The 17,446-nt window shown below is 41.0% G+C and overlaps 3 protein-coding genes across 3 annotated transcripts; 1 reads left to right on the top strand and 2 right to left on the bottom strand. All coding sequences in view use genetic code 11, as the record gives it.

Moving 5' to 3' along the window:
- Positions 1 to 346: 346 nt before the first annotated feature.
- On the bottom strand, positions 347 to 4,880 carry EGR_09152 (Homeobox protein aristaless-like 4; the record flags this gene model as incomplete). Its single annotated transcript, XM_024498401.1, has 4 exons — positions 347 to 1,150; positions 1,191 to 1,355; positions 4,134 to 4,250; positions 4,836 to 4,880. 4 exons carry the CDS (start codon positions 4,878 to 4,880, stop codon positions 347 to 349), a joined length of 1,131 nt encoding a protein of 376 aa, XP_024347184.1.
- A 3,002-nt stretch (positions 4,881 to 7,882) lies between these two features.
- Positions 7,883 to 8,953, top strand: EGR_09153 (Myosin-2 essential light chain; the record flags this gene model as incomplete). Its single annotated transcript, XM_024498402.1, has 4 exons — positions 7,883 to 7,913; positions 7,948 to 8,088; positions 8,416 to 8,658; positions 8,928 to 8,953. The coding sequence occupies 4 exons, from the start codon at positions 7,883 to 7,885 to the stop codon at positions 8,951 to 8,953; spliced, it is 441 nt and encodes a 146-aa protein (XP_024347185.1).
- Positions 8,954 to 9,177: 224 nt separating this feature from the next.
- Positions 9,178 to 17,237, bottom strand: EGR_09154 (GPI ethanolamine phosphate transferase; the record flags this gene model as incomplete). The annotated part of the gene is made up of 22 exons (XM_024498403.1): positions 9,178 to 9,507; positions 9,552 to 9,627; positions 9,672 to 9,727; positions 9,977 to 10,078; positions 10,164 to 10,245; positions 10,362 to 10,467; positions 10,928 to 11,036; positions 11,139 to 11,244; positions 11,343 to 11,440; positions 11,520 to 11,615; positions 12,364 to 12,569; positions 13,056 to 13,217; positions 14,154 to 14,284; positions 14,879 to 14,958; positions 14,994 to 15,072; positions 15,108 to 15,163; positions 15,207 to 15,299; positions 15,365 to 15,567; positions 15,608 to 15,881; positions 16,013 to 16,224; positions 16,443 to 16,564; positions 17,017 to 17,237. 22 exons carry the CDS (start codon positions 17,235 to 17,237, stop codon positions 9,178 to 9,180), a joined length of 3,000 nt encoding a protein of 999 aa, XP_024347186.1.
- Positions 17,238 to 17,446: the final 209 nt, after the last annotated feature.

The raw sequence follows: 17,446 nt of genomic DNA on the forward strand, positions 1-17,446 counted from the left end.
ATAGTGATACTGGGAAACTTCAAGCTCCACATTCACACTCAATATCCATTCAAGTTTATTTAGTCAATTCTTGCAACCGTTGAGAAGTCAGGACATTACATAGGCTGGAAAAGCCCCCACGATTCGTGTAGTGGAATGGAACATTCAATCTCTTTGAAACAGCGCTCCTCGTTCCCTTTGTTTCGCGGCTATGCAATATTCAAAACACATGATCCTTCTTATCCACCAAATAAGGAATATTTTCTTTAAATTTTAACACTATGATTTATATCATACATGCTAATATTATGTACAAAGTGGAGGAGGATCAATTGAGGAGCTATGGTTACAGAGCATAAGGGAGTATTCACTTATTCAAAGTCGGTATTGTCGTTTCACCATTCTGGTGAACTGCGTACTGCTTTGCGTAGCCTTCAAAGGCCGGGGAGTACATGAACAACTGTGTCCTGGTAGTCATTCCTGATTGGTGTTGTTTAGTCCACTGACCGTTATGCAATGCCCACCGAACATCCTCTGCTTCGGGCCACTCCTTCATGAGCCGTGAAATACCTCCCGGTGTCTTCAGATTCTCGTGCAGATTAAAGCACAGCTGTGAATCCTGTTGAACATGTGTCTGTGGCTGATGCTGATTGTTTTGATGAGGAGGAGGATAGGGGGGAAGAATAGGTGGCGGAGGTGGTGGTGAAGTCTCTACCACAGGGTTACACAATTTCGGCATCAGCGAGCTGAAGATGCGTGAAGCCTCATCAAAAGGGGCTTGATCGGGTGATGGTCTAACGTACCTCGACAGGTATGCTTTCTGTTGGACATTCGGTCGCATAGGATTACACAGAAAGGGGGGATATTCTGCGCCGTAGGGTAATTTATTTCTAGCAATTATGTCGGAGGGGAAGGGAACTTCTGAATGCTCAAGGCTTTTGCGTAGACCATCGGTAAATACACCCGTGCTGTCGGAAAACTCGCTGTAGGAGAAGACGGAGGGCATTGGGGAGATGGTGTCAGCACTGCCGACGCTGGTACCATTGCAGAGGCGTTCTCTCTTCCGCCACTTTGCTCGTCGGTTCTGAAACCACACTTGAACTCGTGCCTCTGTGAGACCCGTCCGCAGTGCCAGCTGCTCTCTGGCGTAGACGTCTGGATAGTGGGTTTTCTAAGAAAAAGAATTATACACTATCCCACTATTTATTTACCTGAAATATACGCTCCATTTCATTGAGCTGGAAACTTGTAAAGGTAGTTCGATTTCGACGTTTCTTTTGCTTCTCCTCATTGCTGTTTGTGCACACATTCAGGTGGATTGTGTTTGCAGTGCGGTTAAAAACAACGAGGTTTGGATAACTCTGCTTTTGTTGGTGCTGAGGGAAAAAGCATGAGGAGAAAAGTCTGTAAACTTACCCCTAAAACTGGAGAATGGGGCAGGTGAGAATTGGAAGAATGGAATGTGTTGGCAATGTGGTTTCCGGATTTGTGGAAATTGAAGGCGTCTGTAATTATGGAAAGATCCAAGTGACATCGCACTCCAGTCCAGTTCAGGTAGGGGAATTATAGGCAGTTTTAGAACCTACCTATTGCAAAATTAGCCACTGCACCACCCTTGCTAATTTTAGTGCCTTACGTAATCGTGAACTGGTCATTTTATTCGGTAACTTTACGATGCATCCATTATAGGAACGATTAAAACTTATCCATTGTAAAGAATGATATGCAGACCCAGGGTTCTCTAAATGTAAAAATACAGTCTGATGGACTATATTAACCTGATTTACCTAACCCAGATCCAACTCGACGTTAGAAGTTTTATTTTGATGCTTTTTTAGGTTCGTTCTGGTAATCAAATCAGCACAATCAACATACTACAGCGGGAACTTTCCAACTCTTGAATGGAGTTTCAACTCAACCTATCTGTGGCATATTCCCAAACAGTCTCCCATTTTAGAGCTTGAAATTGAGAGATAATTGCGGAGAAGGTCGTCTTCAGATAGATCAAACTAGCAGTGAGGTACGTAGACGTATGCAGGAGTTGAAAGCAATAAAAAATCTTGAATGCTTTCCCTTTGAGCCTAAATGCTTTGCAAGATAAAGAGAAGTTGTCCACGGGTATAATTCTTCTGTGGCTGCGAAAAAAATTGTTAATTAAAGTATCTACAATAGCTTTGAGGTGGCGATGGCACACTGGCTGCTGGGAGGTACAAGTATAGAGGTCAAGACAACCAAATATTCTACTATCGGCTTAGATAATAATGATTCATGGACACGCCTCTGTCATAGAAGCAAAGCCAAGATCTTGCACTTCCAACGACACAAAGAGTGAAAGAGAAGTAAGAACTCAGCACCTTGTCTGTTCCATTGCTCCTTATTCGATAGTTACTAAAGCGGAGGCTAACTGAACACATATTTACGGCCAAAGAAGGCCGACTAATAGACAAAGCAGTTAAAACGAACCTCACACCAAACAGCCTATATTCTTTAGCTGCTCAGGGCTGGTAGCTGATAAATAATAACGGAATATGTAATGCCGACGTTCAGAGGAAATGCTCAAAGTGAGGTTAATCAAACGGTCACAACTACAGTCATACTCCTTTCTCAAAAGCGTTCAGTGGGCTTAGCTTGTGTCATTTATGCACGTTGCTACCTCCCTCTGAATGTCAACAAGTGTCGCTACGGAAATAAAGTCAAAAGGAGCTCCACATTTATGCGCTTGGCTAGATCGTGTAACTAATGAATCACTGGAAATTGGACCTTTGAATGAATTGGTTCATCAGTAATAATAGTAAATTAATGATGGTAGTGATTAAAAAGGCTCCACAGAAAAATCTTGTTTGAGAAACGAACTTTCAATGCTTTTCAGAATTACTGCTTCGAAGTTTGAGCTACATACACCTAGGGGAACAACAAATCATGATCCATTTCAATGTCTACAAGATCTAGCAATTTTTCACTAACATCTTTACAGACAACAAAGTAGTTTACAACTTCTTCCGTTTAAAGCCCTTGATATCAATCACCGAAATAATTGCAATTGAGTAACGTAATTAGCCTCATTCTTTACGAAACAAAAAATTATCCCCTACGAATTCATAAATCAATCATTTATTTATTTCTGAATTCAAGCGGTCCCTTTCGGGGAATAAGAAGCCTCATCAAAGATGTTCTAATTTTGTTCGAATTTTCTACGGTTTGTTTGTGAGGTTAAGGGTAAATGCCACAATGACATTTAAAACGGTCAAGGCTCAAGTGAGGCACACAATTAAATATCTCTCTTTGTTTATTAAAATTAGTCAAGACAATCCAAGTTATTTTGATGTCATGGTACTTTTAAAAGATGGATTGATAGTCGCTCTGTTACGTGCTATCTCCTAGATTCTGTTAGGCTTAGTAACTCCTTCTTTTGGAGTGCATAATTATTCATGATTGATTATGTATACCGCAACAGCCAGGCACCTGGTGACTTCACACCTCTTATCAAAACAAATCGCCATTCGATCTACAGCTTAGAAACAGGTGAAATAGTCAGAACTTCCAGTCTGGCTTTCCAAATGATGGACATTTACTTTTCACGTACATCCAACTTAATCAGTTACAAGAAACACCCCTTTACAAGTCGATCTTTTGCGCTACAAACTATCATGGTATGTGGGCAGTTATTGACATCCTCCAATAATTCTCCACTATTGTCGATTGGAGCCTTTAAGACGTTTTATCACTCCGAATGATTAAGACCAACTGCAATTTGATGGAATTGGTAATAAATTGTTGTAAATTTCCCTAAACAAATTCCAAATCATTTAATTAAAAATTAGCGAGTTTGCATTTGCATGTTTGATAACAAAAAACCACCGATAATACAACCGTTCTTACCACGACTACGTGTGCATTCGCCTCTAAATCTCAAAACAATGCAGGCAATTCTACACCTATGGATGAAAAAAGCAACTCCTAATGTACTAAAAAAGTGACAAATAGATACAAGCACGCATGCGTACACACTAATGGACATGAATAAAACGATCATGGTTACCGCAACTACTGCGGATAAAAGGGAGTCTGAACAACGCCTTGTTTTGGGCGCTTACACGTCGGCTTTAATTAGATGTGCAAGGCAAAAGCATTAGCCATAATCATAATCGCATTACCTGGGTTTTCGGCTGTAGTAGTGGCGGCTGCGGTGGCGGTCGTAGCAACGACCACATGTGCTGCATTACTGGAGCTCTCTGCCATGAAATCAAAATTGGATTCTCAGAGCGCAGAGACTGTAATAATGAGCGGAAGAAGAATAAGAACAACAAGAAGAAGACGAGAGGTGAAAGCGCGTTAAATGTGTGGTATATGTATGCGCGCGCACGCAAATGCATGACGGGGTGGGGAGTGAAGAGGGTGGACGGGGTATGTACAGATGTGTGCGTGTGCGGATATGCGGCCAAAGATATGGCTAACCCCTAGTGCGAAAACGTCGACATCCCATTGGCCATCACATGGCCGGGAGACATCGACCTTCAAGCGCCTGTACGCCCAACAGCTGGCAAAGAGATGAAGAAAGGGCGGAAGAGAGGAGTACATAAGAAGAAAGGCTGTCATTTACCAATTTTGAACCCCTTTTAAACTTGGGTAAAGGAAAAATATACCGTGGTGTGCTTTGCCATTTTGGCTGGTGGTAGCTTCATCAACTACTACAAACCATACCAATCGTGACAGCACCTACCATTCCTCTTTATGCCCCTTCAGGCTCGAGGCTTAACATGGCAGACTGCCCATCTAAACAGCGATGAAGCTATCAGTCAGCGGTCCATTCCTTGATAAAATATGTACAAATCGACTTTATGCTCAGGTTGTCTCACCCACATGTCACCGTGCAGGATTAAACGCACCTTTTGTAACAGCATAATTTAGAATATTTTACTGCATCGTCTTACACAAAGTGTACTTTTGAACTTTATAACGTAATAACGATTTCAAACATCCTTAAAATTCCTCATAGGAAGTCATAAAGTGATAGCAAACTCGATGACTCTTCAACTAAGTTATTCATGTAAGTTTACTATTTTACTGAATGCGAGATAGGACAACTATTCTAAAAAGGAGACGATTTTTAATTAACCTCCACTAAAACGGAACTGTGGGTATTCTTTTATGCGTTTTCACGCCTTTCACCTCCAGAAGATAAGGCATTTTTCGAGAAGTTTTGACGCTTCCTTGTAAAAGCTGGGCACTCGCCTGAATACCAGGTTGCAAGCCATTGGAATTCTTTTGATTTTTAGTAGTAAAGCACAACGTAGCATGAAGAGAAAAAACCAGGAAATCCGCATAACTTGGAAAAAATATTGATGATTTCTTGCCATGGCTATATAAAAAATGTTCCAGTTTAAGCGTGGGATGTCAGGACTTCAATGTGGATAAGGCTGCATAAACAGGAAAATATTTCCTTGGTGATGAAAACTAATAAGTTGGTATGGGAGACGGCAAACGCGAAGCTGCAGCTGGAAGCCTTCAAGCAGACAAAATAGACCAGAAGAGAGTGAGCACGATATTTTTATGAGGATAAACAATGGACTGCATTTAAAATCAAGCAACAAGAACAGGCACCTTGACGTCATCTTCTCCTCCCAACAATGTCTCTCCTGGGTGTGTGTAAATAAAAATTTAATCATTATACGAAAATTGTAATCTCGGTTGGATCGCACGGATCCGAATTGTCATGTCGTGTTTGAGGCTGAAACCGCGTTTAATGCATCGCTACAACATTTATGTGGTACAGCTTATTCTCTATCGTAATAGTCTCGTGTTTTCTTGTAGGCTTCAGGGCTCTTACGAACACCGATTCTCCTGGCTCTTAAATCAGCCTTGATGTAGTACCCCAGTGGGTTTAAGTCGCTAATATATTTGTAACTAACTTTATAGCCTAGATGTTTATAAGAAAGATCCTTAGAGACGGTTATTGTAATAATGTTTAAAAAGGAACCGGAAGATTGAAAATGCGCAGGCTTTGAGGCGAACGTTGCCTTTCGCATACACCAATTAGTTTAAGCAAACTATCACCTTTTCCACTTTACATTAATACGCTGAATGCCTGTTTAACCCTCGGATTTGGTAACAGGCCACTTAGGGGTTCCGCCACTGTACCTCCACCGGACTACCTGCCCTCCGAGACATGACTGTAGCCCACCAATTTCTTCTGTACGTCTATAATACATATTTTTAGCCAGCATTATGTCTTCTTTCGTCTTCAGGCAGGTCTCGGCGAACCAAAATAAAATGGTGGTCGATTATAATAGGCAAAGCCGTAAAATATGGCACGTTACATTTCATTTGTTGGTGCTAACCAGAGGCACCTTTGAAATTAGCATTTTCACATTAGATCATGCAAACACCTCGTCGTTTTAACAAGGAAGTGTTTTAAAAATTTTGAATGTCATTTTGCACACAAATACTGTTACGATAGATTTCGGGAGATCTCGACGTCAATTGAGGCGAGCTTTCGAAAGTGAATTAAGGGTATGAGTATCCAAAGCGCATGTGTAGTCAAAGAGTGGACAATAAAACTACAAATTTATTTAAGTGGATGGGGTGGATCACCTTTCACATTCAAATTGGGGTCACTTTTATTATTTTTTTGACTTTGGCCTTCAAAAATCCCGTCAATCTAAAGTATGCGGCCCCAATCGTTTGTAATAAGCGCAGACTACGTTCCTAATCGCAGCTCTTATGATATTTTGAAACATAAAAAGAAAGGACTCTTGCCTTTTAAATAACGGTAAACAGGCCACAACTTTAATTTTCATTTGTTCAATGCACAGCCGCAAAATGAGTTGAGTGCTATAGTGACATTGCCACTGAAGATGTACACACTTCTGCTGAAACAAAACTCATTAGAAATACTTGATTTTCTTAATCTAGCTCTGTTGCTAGATTTTGGACCGAAGATCTGACTAACACTTCATGCTTTACCAAAAAAACACCCAACAGTTTCTAGGCACCTGTAAATCAGAATACATCTTTAGATTTTACACTAAGTAACCAATACGCAGTGCATACTAAGTGGTATCTGAAACGGAATGCACAGAAACTTTATAGAAAACATCTCTTGACTACCTCCCCATGTAAAATGCTCTTAAACAAACTTTAGCATATCAGCACTCCAATACTTCTTCGAGGATAGTGAAAATCGGCATTAATAAGCGTGTGCTTAAAATTAGTGATGGTATCAATGCGAGAGCAACAGATACCTCGACAAACAAACCTCTTCAGATTAAAATAATAATTTTAATAAGCTATTCGCGCATACACTGTAGTGCTTTAATTATTTATTTAACTTTCCGTTATGGTAACAGGCTACTTGAGGAGCCAGCCACTGCACCCCACACAGGCGGCCCGACATCCAGGCAAAGCCAGTAGCCTCAAACCCTATTATGCATCCACAATACACATTCTACCCATGTGTTATATTTTCACCCTTCTTGGAGGGAGTTTCAGGGTGCTACATATACATTTGGTCTTTTGTCTAGTTTGAAAGTAATGCGTAGCTATAACTTCTACAGTGATAGTCGCTAAGGCTGAAAAAATAATTGGACCTGAATATAAACAAATGGCTAACAAAAATGGGTATATAAAGTTGGTCTACAACATCGAATTCTGTAAGAGCATTTCTGTGCCTAGTGGCAGTAGATATCATTTTATTGGACTTATAACACCTTATGCTAAATTGATGATTTTGCAAACTGATGCAGAATAACTTCAAGTTACACAAATTCAATCCCGTTGATTCGTCTTCTCTTTTTTGCTAAGTCTTAATATTCAATACCAAACAGACAATCTTTTAATTATCTCTCTAACGGTGCGCGTAACTTAGACCACTTGGAAGCGTTTCTGCCACTGTTTGTTCTTGAGCATGGCTGATTTGCCTGAGAAGGACCTCCAAGGTAACCTGTTTAATTTATGCTTATCATTTCACAGATGCCAGAGAGTTGTTTGCACTTTTTTCCACTGGCGAAGACGAGAAAATTGAGGCTCGGTTCATCGGCGATCTAGTTCGGGCCCTTGGATTGGTCCCAACCGAGGCCCAAATTGCGAAATTTGGCTATAAGGACAAGCCAAGTGAGCTTAATTTTCCTTTGCATACTGGAGTTCAACTTTCTGAGATTGGTTTTTCTGGTTAACAAAGTAGACACCATTTACTCGAGATATTGCATTTTTTACTAATTTCTACTATACATTTAGGGTGGATTTTGTTCACCTTGACAGCTTAAGTACACTTTTTTACGAACTATTGCGGATCTTGATGTTTTTTAGAGGAAAGCTGGAAAGGAGCCCTATTAAATGTTACCAACATTGCACAACTCTACAATTTCGCGCAAAGAACAATCTTTCTTTCCTATGGGGTTTCGTGCGGGTCTAATACCCATTCCTTCCTTGATTTTTTAGCTGAACGAGTCAGTTTTGAAACATTTTTGCCGATGTTCCAAGATCTGATGAAAGACAAGAAGCCCAACAATCAAGAGGAGTTCATCGAAGGCTTTAAAGTGTTCGACAAGGAGTCAAATGGCTTGATCAGCTCTGCTGAACTACGGCACTTGCTTACGCAGTTAGGCGAACGCCTCTCGGAGAAGGAAGTGGATGTACTATTAGCTGGCATGGAGGACGGACAAGGCCAAGTCCCATACGAAGGTCAGTCGTCGGCTTTCGCAGGCCTCTGTACATCTCTGCTCTGTTCTATCACTATTTTGAACTCATCAAACCTGACTACAATATTCACGTGATTATGCGTCGACATCCCTCCTAGACTTTTGAATTGGCTTAAGTCATTTGTTCCGAGAAAGCTTTTCTAGGAGGGCGTAGTTACACTAATCCCTGAAATGCTCATGATGGCTTTTACCCTAATCGTTCAATTACATCTTATTTTTGCTTGGCAACTTGGTATTTATTGTTGGTTTTAGCCTTCGTTCGACGGATTATGAGTTGATCCAACCTCCGACACCGAATTTGTACTTGAAGGATGGGCGGAAAATTCCGACTAATCATTTAATTTACTGTTTATTAAAACGATTTTACGCAATAAATCTTTTTGTTCTCTTTCACTGTTGCGAATCATCATTAGGCAGCCCTCCAAAATCACCAGAGCACTGACCTCAATAATTTTTTTTAACACTAGACAAGGAGTAGGAACAAGTGTCGTATTGCAGTCAGCTACAAAAATTTCATCCTGTCAGAGTGAGTTTTCACCCACGTGGGTACCAGCATCCAACTGCCGAGGTGGGAGAGGACGACACTGGCCAATCCAATAGACATGGCAATCACGTAGTGGCTGATGCTCTCCCCGATGTCTAGCCACGAGCCCTCATCCTTCAACATAGCAAAAAAGTGCACCGCAAGGAAGTTGGCAATTATCATAAGGAATGTAGTTTCCGGGTGGAGCGCACCATGAACTGGAGAGGAGGCAGTAGCACTTCCCAGACTCTCTTTGACTCGACCTATCAGGCTGTACGCAATTCCGACCAACACGATAGGACAGAGGATCTAAGGGTACGCACCGTCAGGGGATAAACGTGGTATAATATTACCTTGAAAATGAGGAGGGCACCCATTGCTGCGGGATTGAGGACTGTCATGAAACAGTACACCGATACTGGGTCGAATCTATTGTTAAAAAGTGCCGTTAAGAGGATGGAATATGCACTTACGTATTGATGCTGGCGATATTCCCAGTACCAAAGAACGAGTAAATAACAAAAAATACCTAAAGAGAAGTGAGTTAAGGAGCGTGATGCACGTTGGCAATATGTGCAGTTGGTGGGGTACGATGTCAACACGCATGTGTTGCCTAGATACTCTACTTCAGTAAAAAGTCGTGTAAATGAATGCGGTATAGTCCCATAGAAACATTGAGTGCGTTTTACCCATCAACGAGAGAAATGTCAACAATCACAGTAAACACTAGATTATAGTCGAAACATCCAAGTAGCGATCAGAGGTTACAAAAGGATACGTAAAAGAGCGGTCGGCGAAGACTCGCTAAATCCACGTGGAAGAGGCCACCAGTGCTAGGAGGTTTTCCCTGCGATTCAGTTGTCAATTTGAGCGAGTAGAACTGAAGAAAGGGAAAGACAGAGGTTTGACAAGCTAGACAATGTAACGCGGAATGGAGGAAATATGTAGTGGGTGTGTGGACGGACCTCATGAAATTCCAAATCCGATTCGAGCCAGATCCACGTGAACAATACTGTGGCAAATGTGAGAAAAAACAATCCCTCGTAGCTAACGTCGGTGTTAAGGAGACTCCAGCAGAGAAAATAATGTTCTAAGGCAAAAACTACAAGTTTAGAGATGAATGAGTTAAAATGGCACGGATATACTGCGTATAACAAGGATACAATACGTTCATAAGGCTGAAGGGAATGAAGAAGGCCAAAGTCAGACCAACAAGCCTTTCGCAGACGACGAAATTCTTGTTGAATAAGGCAAGCAGTGGTGAAGCAACTAAAATAAAGGGAGGGGTACATTACTAAAAAGTGGGCCATCAAAAATAAAAATTAGACCAATACTGCTGATGTGAAATACTAGTAAGCAGTCATGAAATCAAGAACCTGTTTGACAAAAGCTGCATTTGCACTCTGTGTAAAGAACAATTTTAAATTTAAATTGAATTTGAATTTTAAATTGTTGTAACTTTGAAATGACGCCAAACACCATTGAATACCTTAGAAGCACAAAAGGTTTGAGTCAAATACTTGGAAAGCGAGTAATAACAGAGGGTACAAAGGTCCCTTCAGACGACTGCTAAACAACAAAAACAAATCCACCAAGCATTACACTACTCATGTTCATCGTGAAATCTATCCAAAAAATATCAATGACACCAAGGTGCAGAGGATGAAGTAGGATTAGTGAAGCGGCAATAATTTTGTCGACAGAACGGTTCAACAAAGACTAAACTTACTTAAGAGGATCCAACAAATGACATGGACGAGAATTGGGATCGAGACTGACCACGACACCAGAGTGCGAACAAGGAAGACTAACAAGCCACTAACAAGCGACTCGAATATCTGCAGTAAGCAGGTGCAAATGGATTAAAGACAGTACACCATTTCCATTAAGGTGAATGAATTTTTATAAGTAGAGAGAGAGAGGGTCCAAGAAGTGCTTACCAAAAGGTAATTTGGTTCTCTGTACCATGGAAGCACATGTTCAGACCTTCGACAGATCCGAAGAAGGACGAAAGCCAACATTGATGTACAAATATTTGAGAAAAGTCTACAAATTAAAATAGATAATTAACGGAACGGTTGGAGATAAAAACAAAACGATCTTCATAAAGACTATTAAGTGAGGAGACGATGTGCCGAACTTACACGAGAGTGGGAGAAGTGAAAGACCCAACCAGGGGTAGTAAGGGAAAGATCGCCAGCACGCAGCAAGCGCAGCACCATATTCGCTGCAATTTTGGTCTCTACGATTAGATGAAACACAGACTTATAAATCATCAAGGATTAAAGTGATGCAAAACAGAAGTGTATTCTCGGAATTACATTTCGTAGTTTAATGAAAGTGGAATCCAGATACGGCCAAGTACCGAGGAATATGGCTCCAAAGGAGAGCAAAGAACGATGCACGAAGCCCCAGAGCTGAAATAAGGGGGATAAAGACAGTGAGTGTTATTTGCCAAGACAATGTGCCCTTTATTCCCTAAAAACTAAAACAATTTCGCCACTTTTTAATTAAAAAACTTCCAGAAGAAGTGCACTCTGTATTCACGACCGCATTGCCTATGACGGTGAACAAGTAGATAAGCAACATTTTTTAGTCTAGTCAAGTCGCACAAAGTCTGTGACGTGAATTCCTGCCTAAGTTCTACCCACCTTCAAGAGAGCCAAACTGTTCCCAAAACACTTTAATACTTTCAAACTGAGCAGTACATCTGCAATAAGGCTTGCAATACTTATCATAAGCGCATGCAAGACTTTCAAAAGTCGCCGCCATTTTGTGTTGAAAGGGGTGAAGGTGAGCAGTAATGACTAGGCATGTCATGGGATCCCTTTATGGTAAGTTGGCTGTCCCTGCAGTCTAATGTGAGACAAAAGCGTAAAATAACATTTTATCATTTATTCCTTTAATGATAGATGTGTTGGAAGCACAGATTCATTCTTGCATGGAGGCTCAATGCAAGGCCACAAATTCCCTCGTATATTCGTCATCCAGGAGTAAATTAAGAGCTAGACAATGGCCTCAGTGATATGGCCAAGTCAGATCGTGATGCCACGACAACAAAAAGAACGCAAAACCCTTTTGCATGCTCCCTATAGCATTAGCGATGCCATGCTGCGAAGATCCAACTGAGCAACCGTAAGTTGGGGGGTAAATAGAAAAGCTCACCCCAAATTCCATGAGCATGACCAGGAGAGCTAACATCAAGCCATATTTGGAGCCACTTTGTTTCTTCTCACCGACAGCCTTGAAAGAATGAGTACGACAAAAGAGATGGAACAAGCCCTGACGATACCTTGGCGTCCATAGTAGAATTAGACCCAGAATAAGCGGAAGGATTTGATAAAAGGTCCGCAAAAGAGATTGATGATGAGCTAAAAAAGGTAGGCACAACACGCGCTACTAAATGCGCAAGCTTCATTCTCCAGGCAAATAATGTAACGACTTACATATACCTAATAAGCATGATAGACAACGGTAAATGTTGAGAACAATGACCACAACAAAGGGTATGCTTAAACGGGGGGAAATTTCAGCCCCGATTAATGATTGTATTCGACTAGAAGTTTTAAACAGATTTCTCACTACCCAATATTTCCTGATGGCTCTTTAGGCGAATATTATATCAATGAATTTAGGAAAGTACATTGATAAAGTACTAATGTACGTCGCTGGATTATGCTCCCGAGCAAGAAGCAGTGATTTCGACGACGATGTATAAAACTAGGAGTAGCCTTGTTCGAGAGATCTCACTATGAAGCATTTGACAGATATAATACCGTTTCCTTAAAACCAGCCCATACAGTCAATAAACTGATTAAAACACTTAAAGGAGGAAGACCTTTAGGCACTCAGCTCACCGTTGCTTAGAAAACCAAGAATAACGATAGCAATAAATAACGAAAGCGCCAAGACCCAGGAATCAGGCTTCGTCCTCTTATGCTCATTCCCTCTAGGCTTAGGGTCCGAATGGCAGAATGTGTCCACGTAGAGAAGCAGCGACCAGACTGCGTATGATAGCCCTATACAAACACTAAAATGAAAATAATACGTAGATAGGTTGTGCCAGCTGATACCTGAGTCACATTCTTATTGTCCAAAATCCATTACTATAGTGATAAAAAGCCTGAACAGATTTACAAATTTCGTTAACAGTATCAGGGGAGAATTGGCTATTACATCACAACTTTACACTACTCAAGAGAAAAAAATGCAACTTTCCTAAAACTGAGGACGTCTCGAATCCGCTTTTTTGTTTTAAACTAAACCACTCTTTTGTGACAAGATTTTGTGCAATCGAGTGTCTCATGTGTGCCATCAGAGGGGAACGTGTTAACCTAATCATCCCAATGTCAAACGTGGCTGGCTCTCGTAATAACTCAATGTTTTTTATTCAACACTTTCTCTTGTTATTCCGCATTTCCCCAAATAACCGACAAATATAAAGATAAAACCAAAAGCATTTGGAAGACTAATGGCATGATGTGGTTGTATTTTTTAAAGGACTGTCAAAACAATGAAGAATACACGTCATCTATGCGTAATGCTGATAGCGAACGTGGAATGATTAAATTGGAACGTAGCTGTAACTCAATGAAGTATGCAAAGGAGGAGTCACTAATTCTTTATGAAGAGCTTTGAACAAATGGGTCTAGGCCAGGCTAAAGGGAAGCCTAAGTGGAGCGTCTCGAATCACAGGTAACAAGTTGCCTAATCAATGAAATTTTGCACAAATACACACACAAACGGGTGATGTGTAAACCGGAAAAAAATGCATGCAAATGATGCCACCAACGCTAACACCGCCTGGCCTACTGTGCATATGCAAATTGCAGGAGAAGGTGATTCAGCAGTCACTTGAAAGATGGGGCAACGGTGGACACACTGGCTTTCAACGACCTTTTATGGCATATGTTTGCGTGTGTGCATGGGGGCAGCGGGTCATGCTGTTTACTCACGCGCAGCACGCCAAGCCGCGCCAGTTAGTAGCTCCAACAAGCAAGTGCGAGGACCTATGAGTGAAACCTTTGTGTCGCCAATAGAAAAACCAAGCTCTCCTCTCTTGATGTACGAATGTTTGATAGCAAGGCTAAGAAGAGCAATAAGAAGACTGTCCAATTTATGGATTGAAGAACTGAGGTGTTGAGATTTGCGAGATTGCAGAGCTTGCCATTTCAACAATAATATCGCCGTCTAAACACACAATTCAAAAGGCTTATTACAAGTTGCCTTTACGATAAGAGATTGTTACTAATTTTTATTTATAATGTAAGGCAAGATTTCGTTCCGGAAAATTCATATTTAATCAATTTGTGTCACTACTTCCAGCCGACCTCTCAAGAGGTTACAGTTTGAAAAAGAAGGATACTGAGCCCCACAAACACGTTAGTGCTTATCACCTCTGTAACGAAATTAAAAGAATCAGCTGCTAAATGGTGATAATTTCACATAAAATTTTAACGTTACATGCGTTTTTGGCGAAAACAAATCTGAGGGGTATGTCTCGTAGTTACGAAAATGTTGAAACTAAGACGTGATTTACGACCCTGAACATGCATGTGCGCAGGTGTGGAGATGGATCGGCCTCAATGTGAGCAAATCATTAGCAAAGATAAGAAAAACTTTCAATAAACGTTACTGGTTAAACAAGTTCAAAAAACAACTAATAAGCCCTGTATCGTACCCCATAAAAAATCGACCATATTTATGGTAGTAGTCCAGTCCCTCCAGGCTCAATCTAATAATCCTTCGATATGTTTCAATCTGTACAAACCAGTTAGCCGAAAAAGAAACGTTACAGCCGCAACGTAGTCATGGTTCGTCGCCTGTAAGGCTGCACTCTCCAGCATACTGTCTATCTGCTTTTGTGTAAATTTACTAAACAGATTACACTGATAGGTCAAGCAACTCACCTGAATTCGCGAAATAAGAAATGGTAATGACCAGCTTTCTGCTCTTCGTATTTGATCTGAACATAAGTTACTAGAAGACACGCAGTCTCTTAAAATTACATGTAGTTGCTTGAGAATATGCAGAGCATTCTCTCTGATAAGGCCAACTTTTACCGATGAGTCCACATCCAAAAGATCGAGAGGTAGTTCACCCTAAAAGCATAAATGGCAGAGCCTACTTAGGCAGTATTAGTAGATCTCACGGCGATAAAACATACAACAGAGTTGGCTGGAATCGCGATACCAAGGAGACACGCAATCAATGGGCAGAGATCAGCTTGGTGAATATCGTGTCGACCCAGGTTACGCGTGAATGGCAACAGATGAGAGTGCCAATTTGCTGACATCGGCCGGGGAATATGCTTGCCCCAAACAATTAGCGGTGCTATCGTCTCATGCGCCGACCCTGCTCCATGACTGCCTATAAGCAGAGAGAACACTTAACAATGCCTAAAACCTACCCCAATCAGTCATTCCGTGATCCGAGGTGAATATGAATGCGGTTTCTTGAGCAATGTTGGGATGTTCCTTAAAGATCGCGAGAATGCGAGCGATATTAGTATCGAGATTATGAATCATCGCAGTGTAGGCTTCAGAATCTGGCTTTTTTGTGTGCCCCATTTGGTCAGCCGCACTGAGATGAAGAAAGATGAAATTGCCTTTACGAAAGCCATCTTCGGGTGATTCTGATGAATTTGTTTTCAGTAGGAGATGAGAATGTGTTTTCATGAAATCCTACAGCAGCAGCCAACGTACAAATAAGCTCAATCAATAGTAAAGGATCTTTGCCACGCAAATTTAACACAAATGTCACTGTGATAGGAACTCAAACTACTGTCGATGAACCCAGTAACCTAATAACCCACCGAAAATCGGTCAACAACCCAGTCGTCAACTTGAGTTATATTTTCGGCGGTGAAATCGAGCATGACGTGTGGATAGCTTTCTATCTTAACTCGTGCATCTCCAACACGATGAAGGGGTTGAAACATAGGGACCACATCAGGACCGCCCCATGCAAAAGCCTGGTAAGAGCGATTGAAGATGGAGTCAAACTCGACAGCATTCGCTTGCCATCCTAAAAGGAATAATGAGGAATAAAAGTACTCGAGATGCTTATGAGTAACACGAGAGTTTTTAAATAGTTGGATCGAAGAGTACGAAACAAAAAACATTAAACAACGAGATGATGCTTGGGTTTCACTGAGAAATGGGGCTCAATTATCAAAGGCTAATGGCCAAGACAGTTCTTGATAGGGTCATACAGTACCCGCTTTAGGAATAATTCAGTGATACCTTTGGTGATTGAAGCCACGTCTTCATAAAATCCAGCGAAAAGAGCAACATGACCAGGACGAGACTCGGTAGGGACCCTCGTGTGCGAATACCCCCAACTGCCCTCATTCAAAATGATGCCCCTTTTATTAAAAAATAGATATGTAAGAATGGTAATGAGACGAAAAGAGTATTAGATGAATGACTAAAATACATTCCACAGGATTTTGCAGTTATTTCCTAGACAGTGAAAGAATGGCTAGTAACAATTTGGAATAACTATATTCATGAAACCTATCCTGGCAACGGTCTCTCGTGAGTGTCAATGACTAATTTACTGCTTTAGCAGATCAAACGGTGTTAAATCCAGTGTATTTTTGGGTAGAACAATAAATAATTTAGTTTAAAAATTAGCAGCACTATTTCCATCCACCTGCAGTTTAATGTAATCAAACTATTGGGCAAGAAAAACCCAGAGTGGTTTGCAAATAATATGACCTATGTGAAACCCGTGCCATTACATAAGGATAACGGGAAAAGACTCATGAGTTTAAAAGCAACCAATGCCAACATCAGACAGAAAAATCCAATGTACCTTAGTGTTGGGGTGTTCTCCATTTCAAGCGTAAAAAGCTTGTCGTAACGAAGACCATCTGCAACGATGAACACGACTGTCCCAACTAAGCTAGGGCGAGACGGACGCTTGTAGTCCATCCCATGTACGAGTGGTGACGTATAATAAACATCGAAAATGGAATAAAATAATAAAATGTACAGAACAACTGATAAAAGTGTGCGAAATGTCGACGAGACCATCCCGGCAAAAACTCCGACGATATTGCACACGGATTCTCTAGGTCATAAAACAATCAATCCTAAGTACCGACGTTTAACGATATCATTCGATGTTGACATTTCTACCCTTATTGAACGTCATTTGTCAAGGAAATCTGCAAGTATTACTTATACAGTCAGCTCCAAGCCAATTTGATTGCCATGAATTTGAGCTGCAAAGAAAGAATTAA

This window comes from Echinococcus granulosus (assembly GCF_000524195.1).
Source record: "Echinococcus granulosus chromosome Unknown EG_S00134, whole genome shotgun sequence".
Classification (NCBI taxonomy): Eukaryota; Metazoa; Platyhelminthes; class Cestoda; order Cyclophyllidea; family Taeniidae; genus Echinococcus; species Echinococcus granulosus.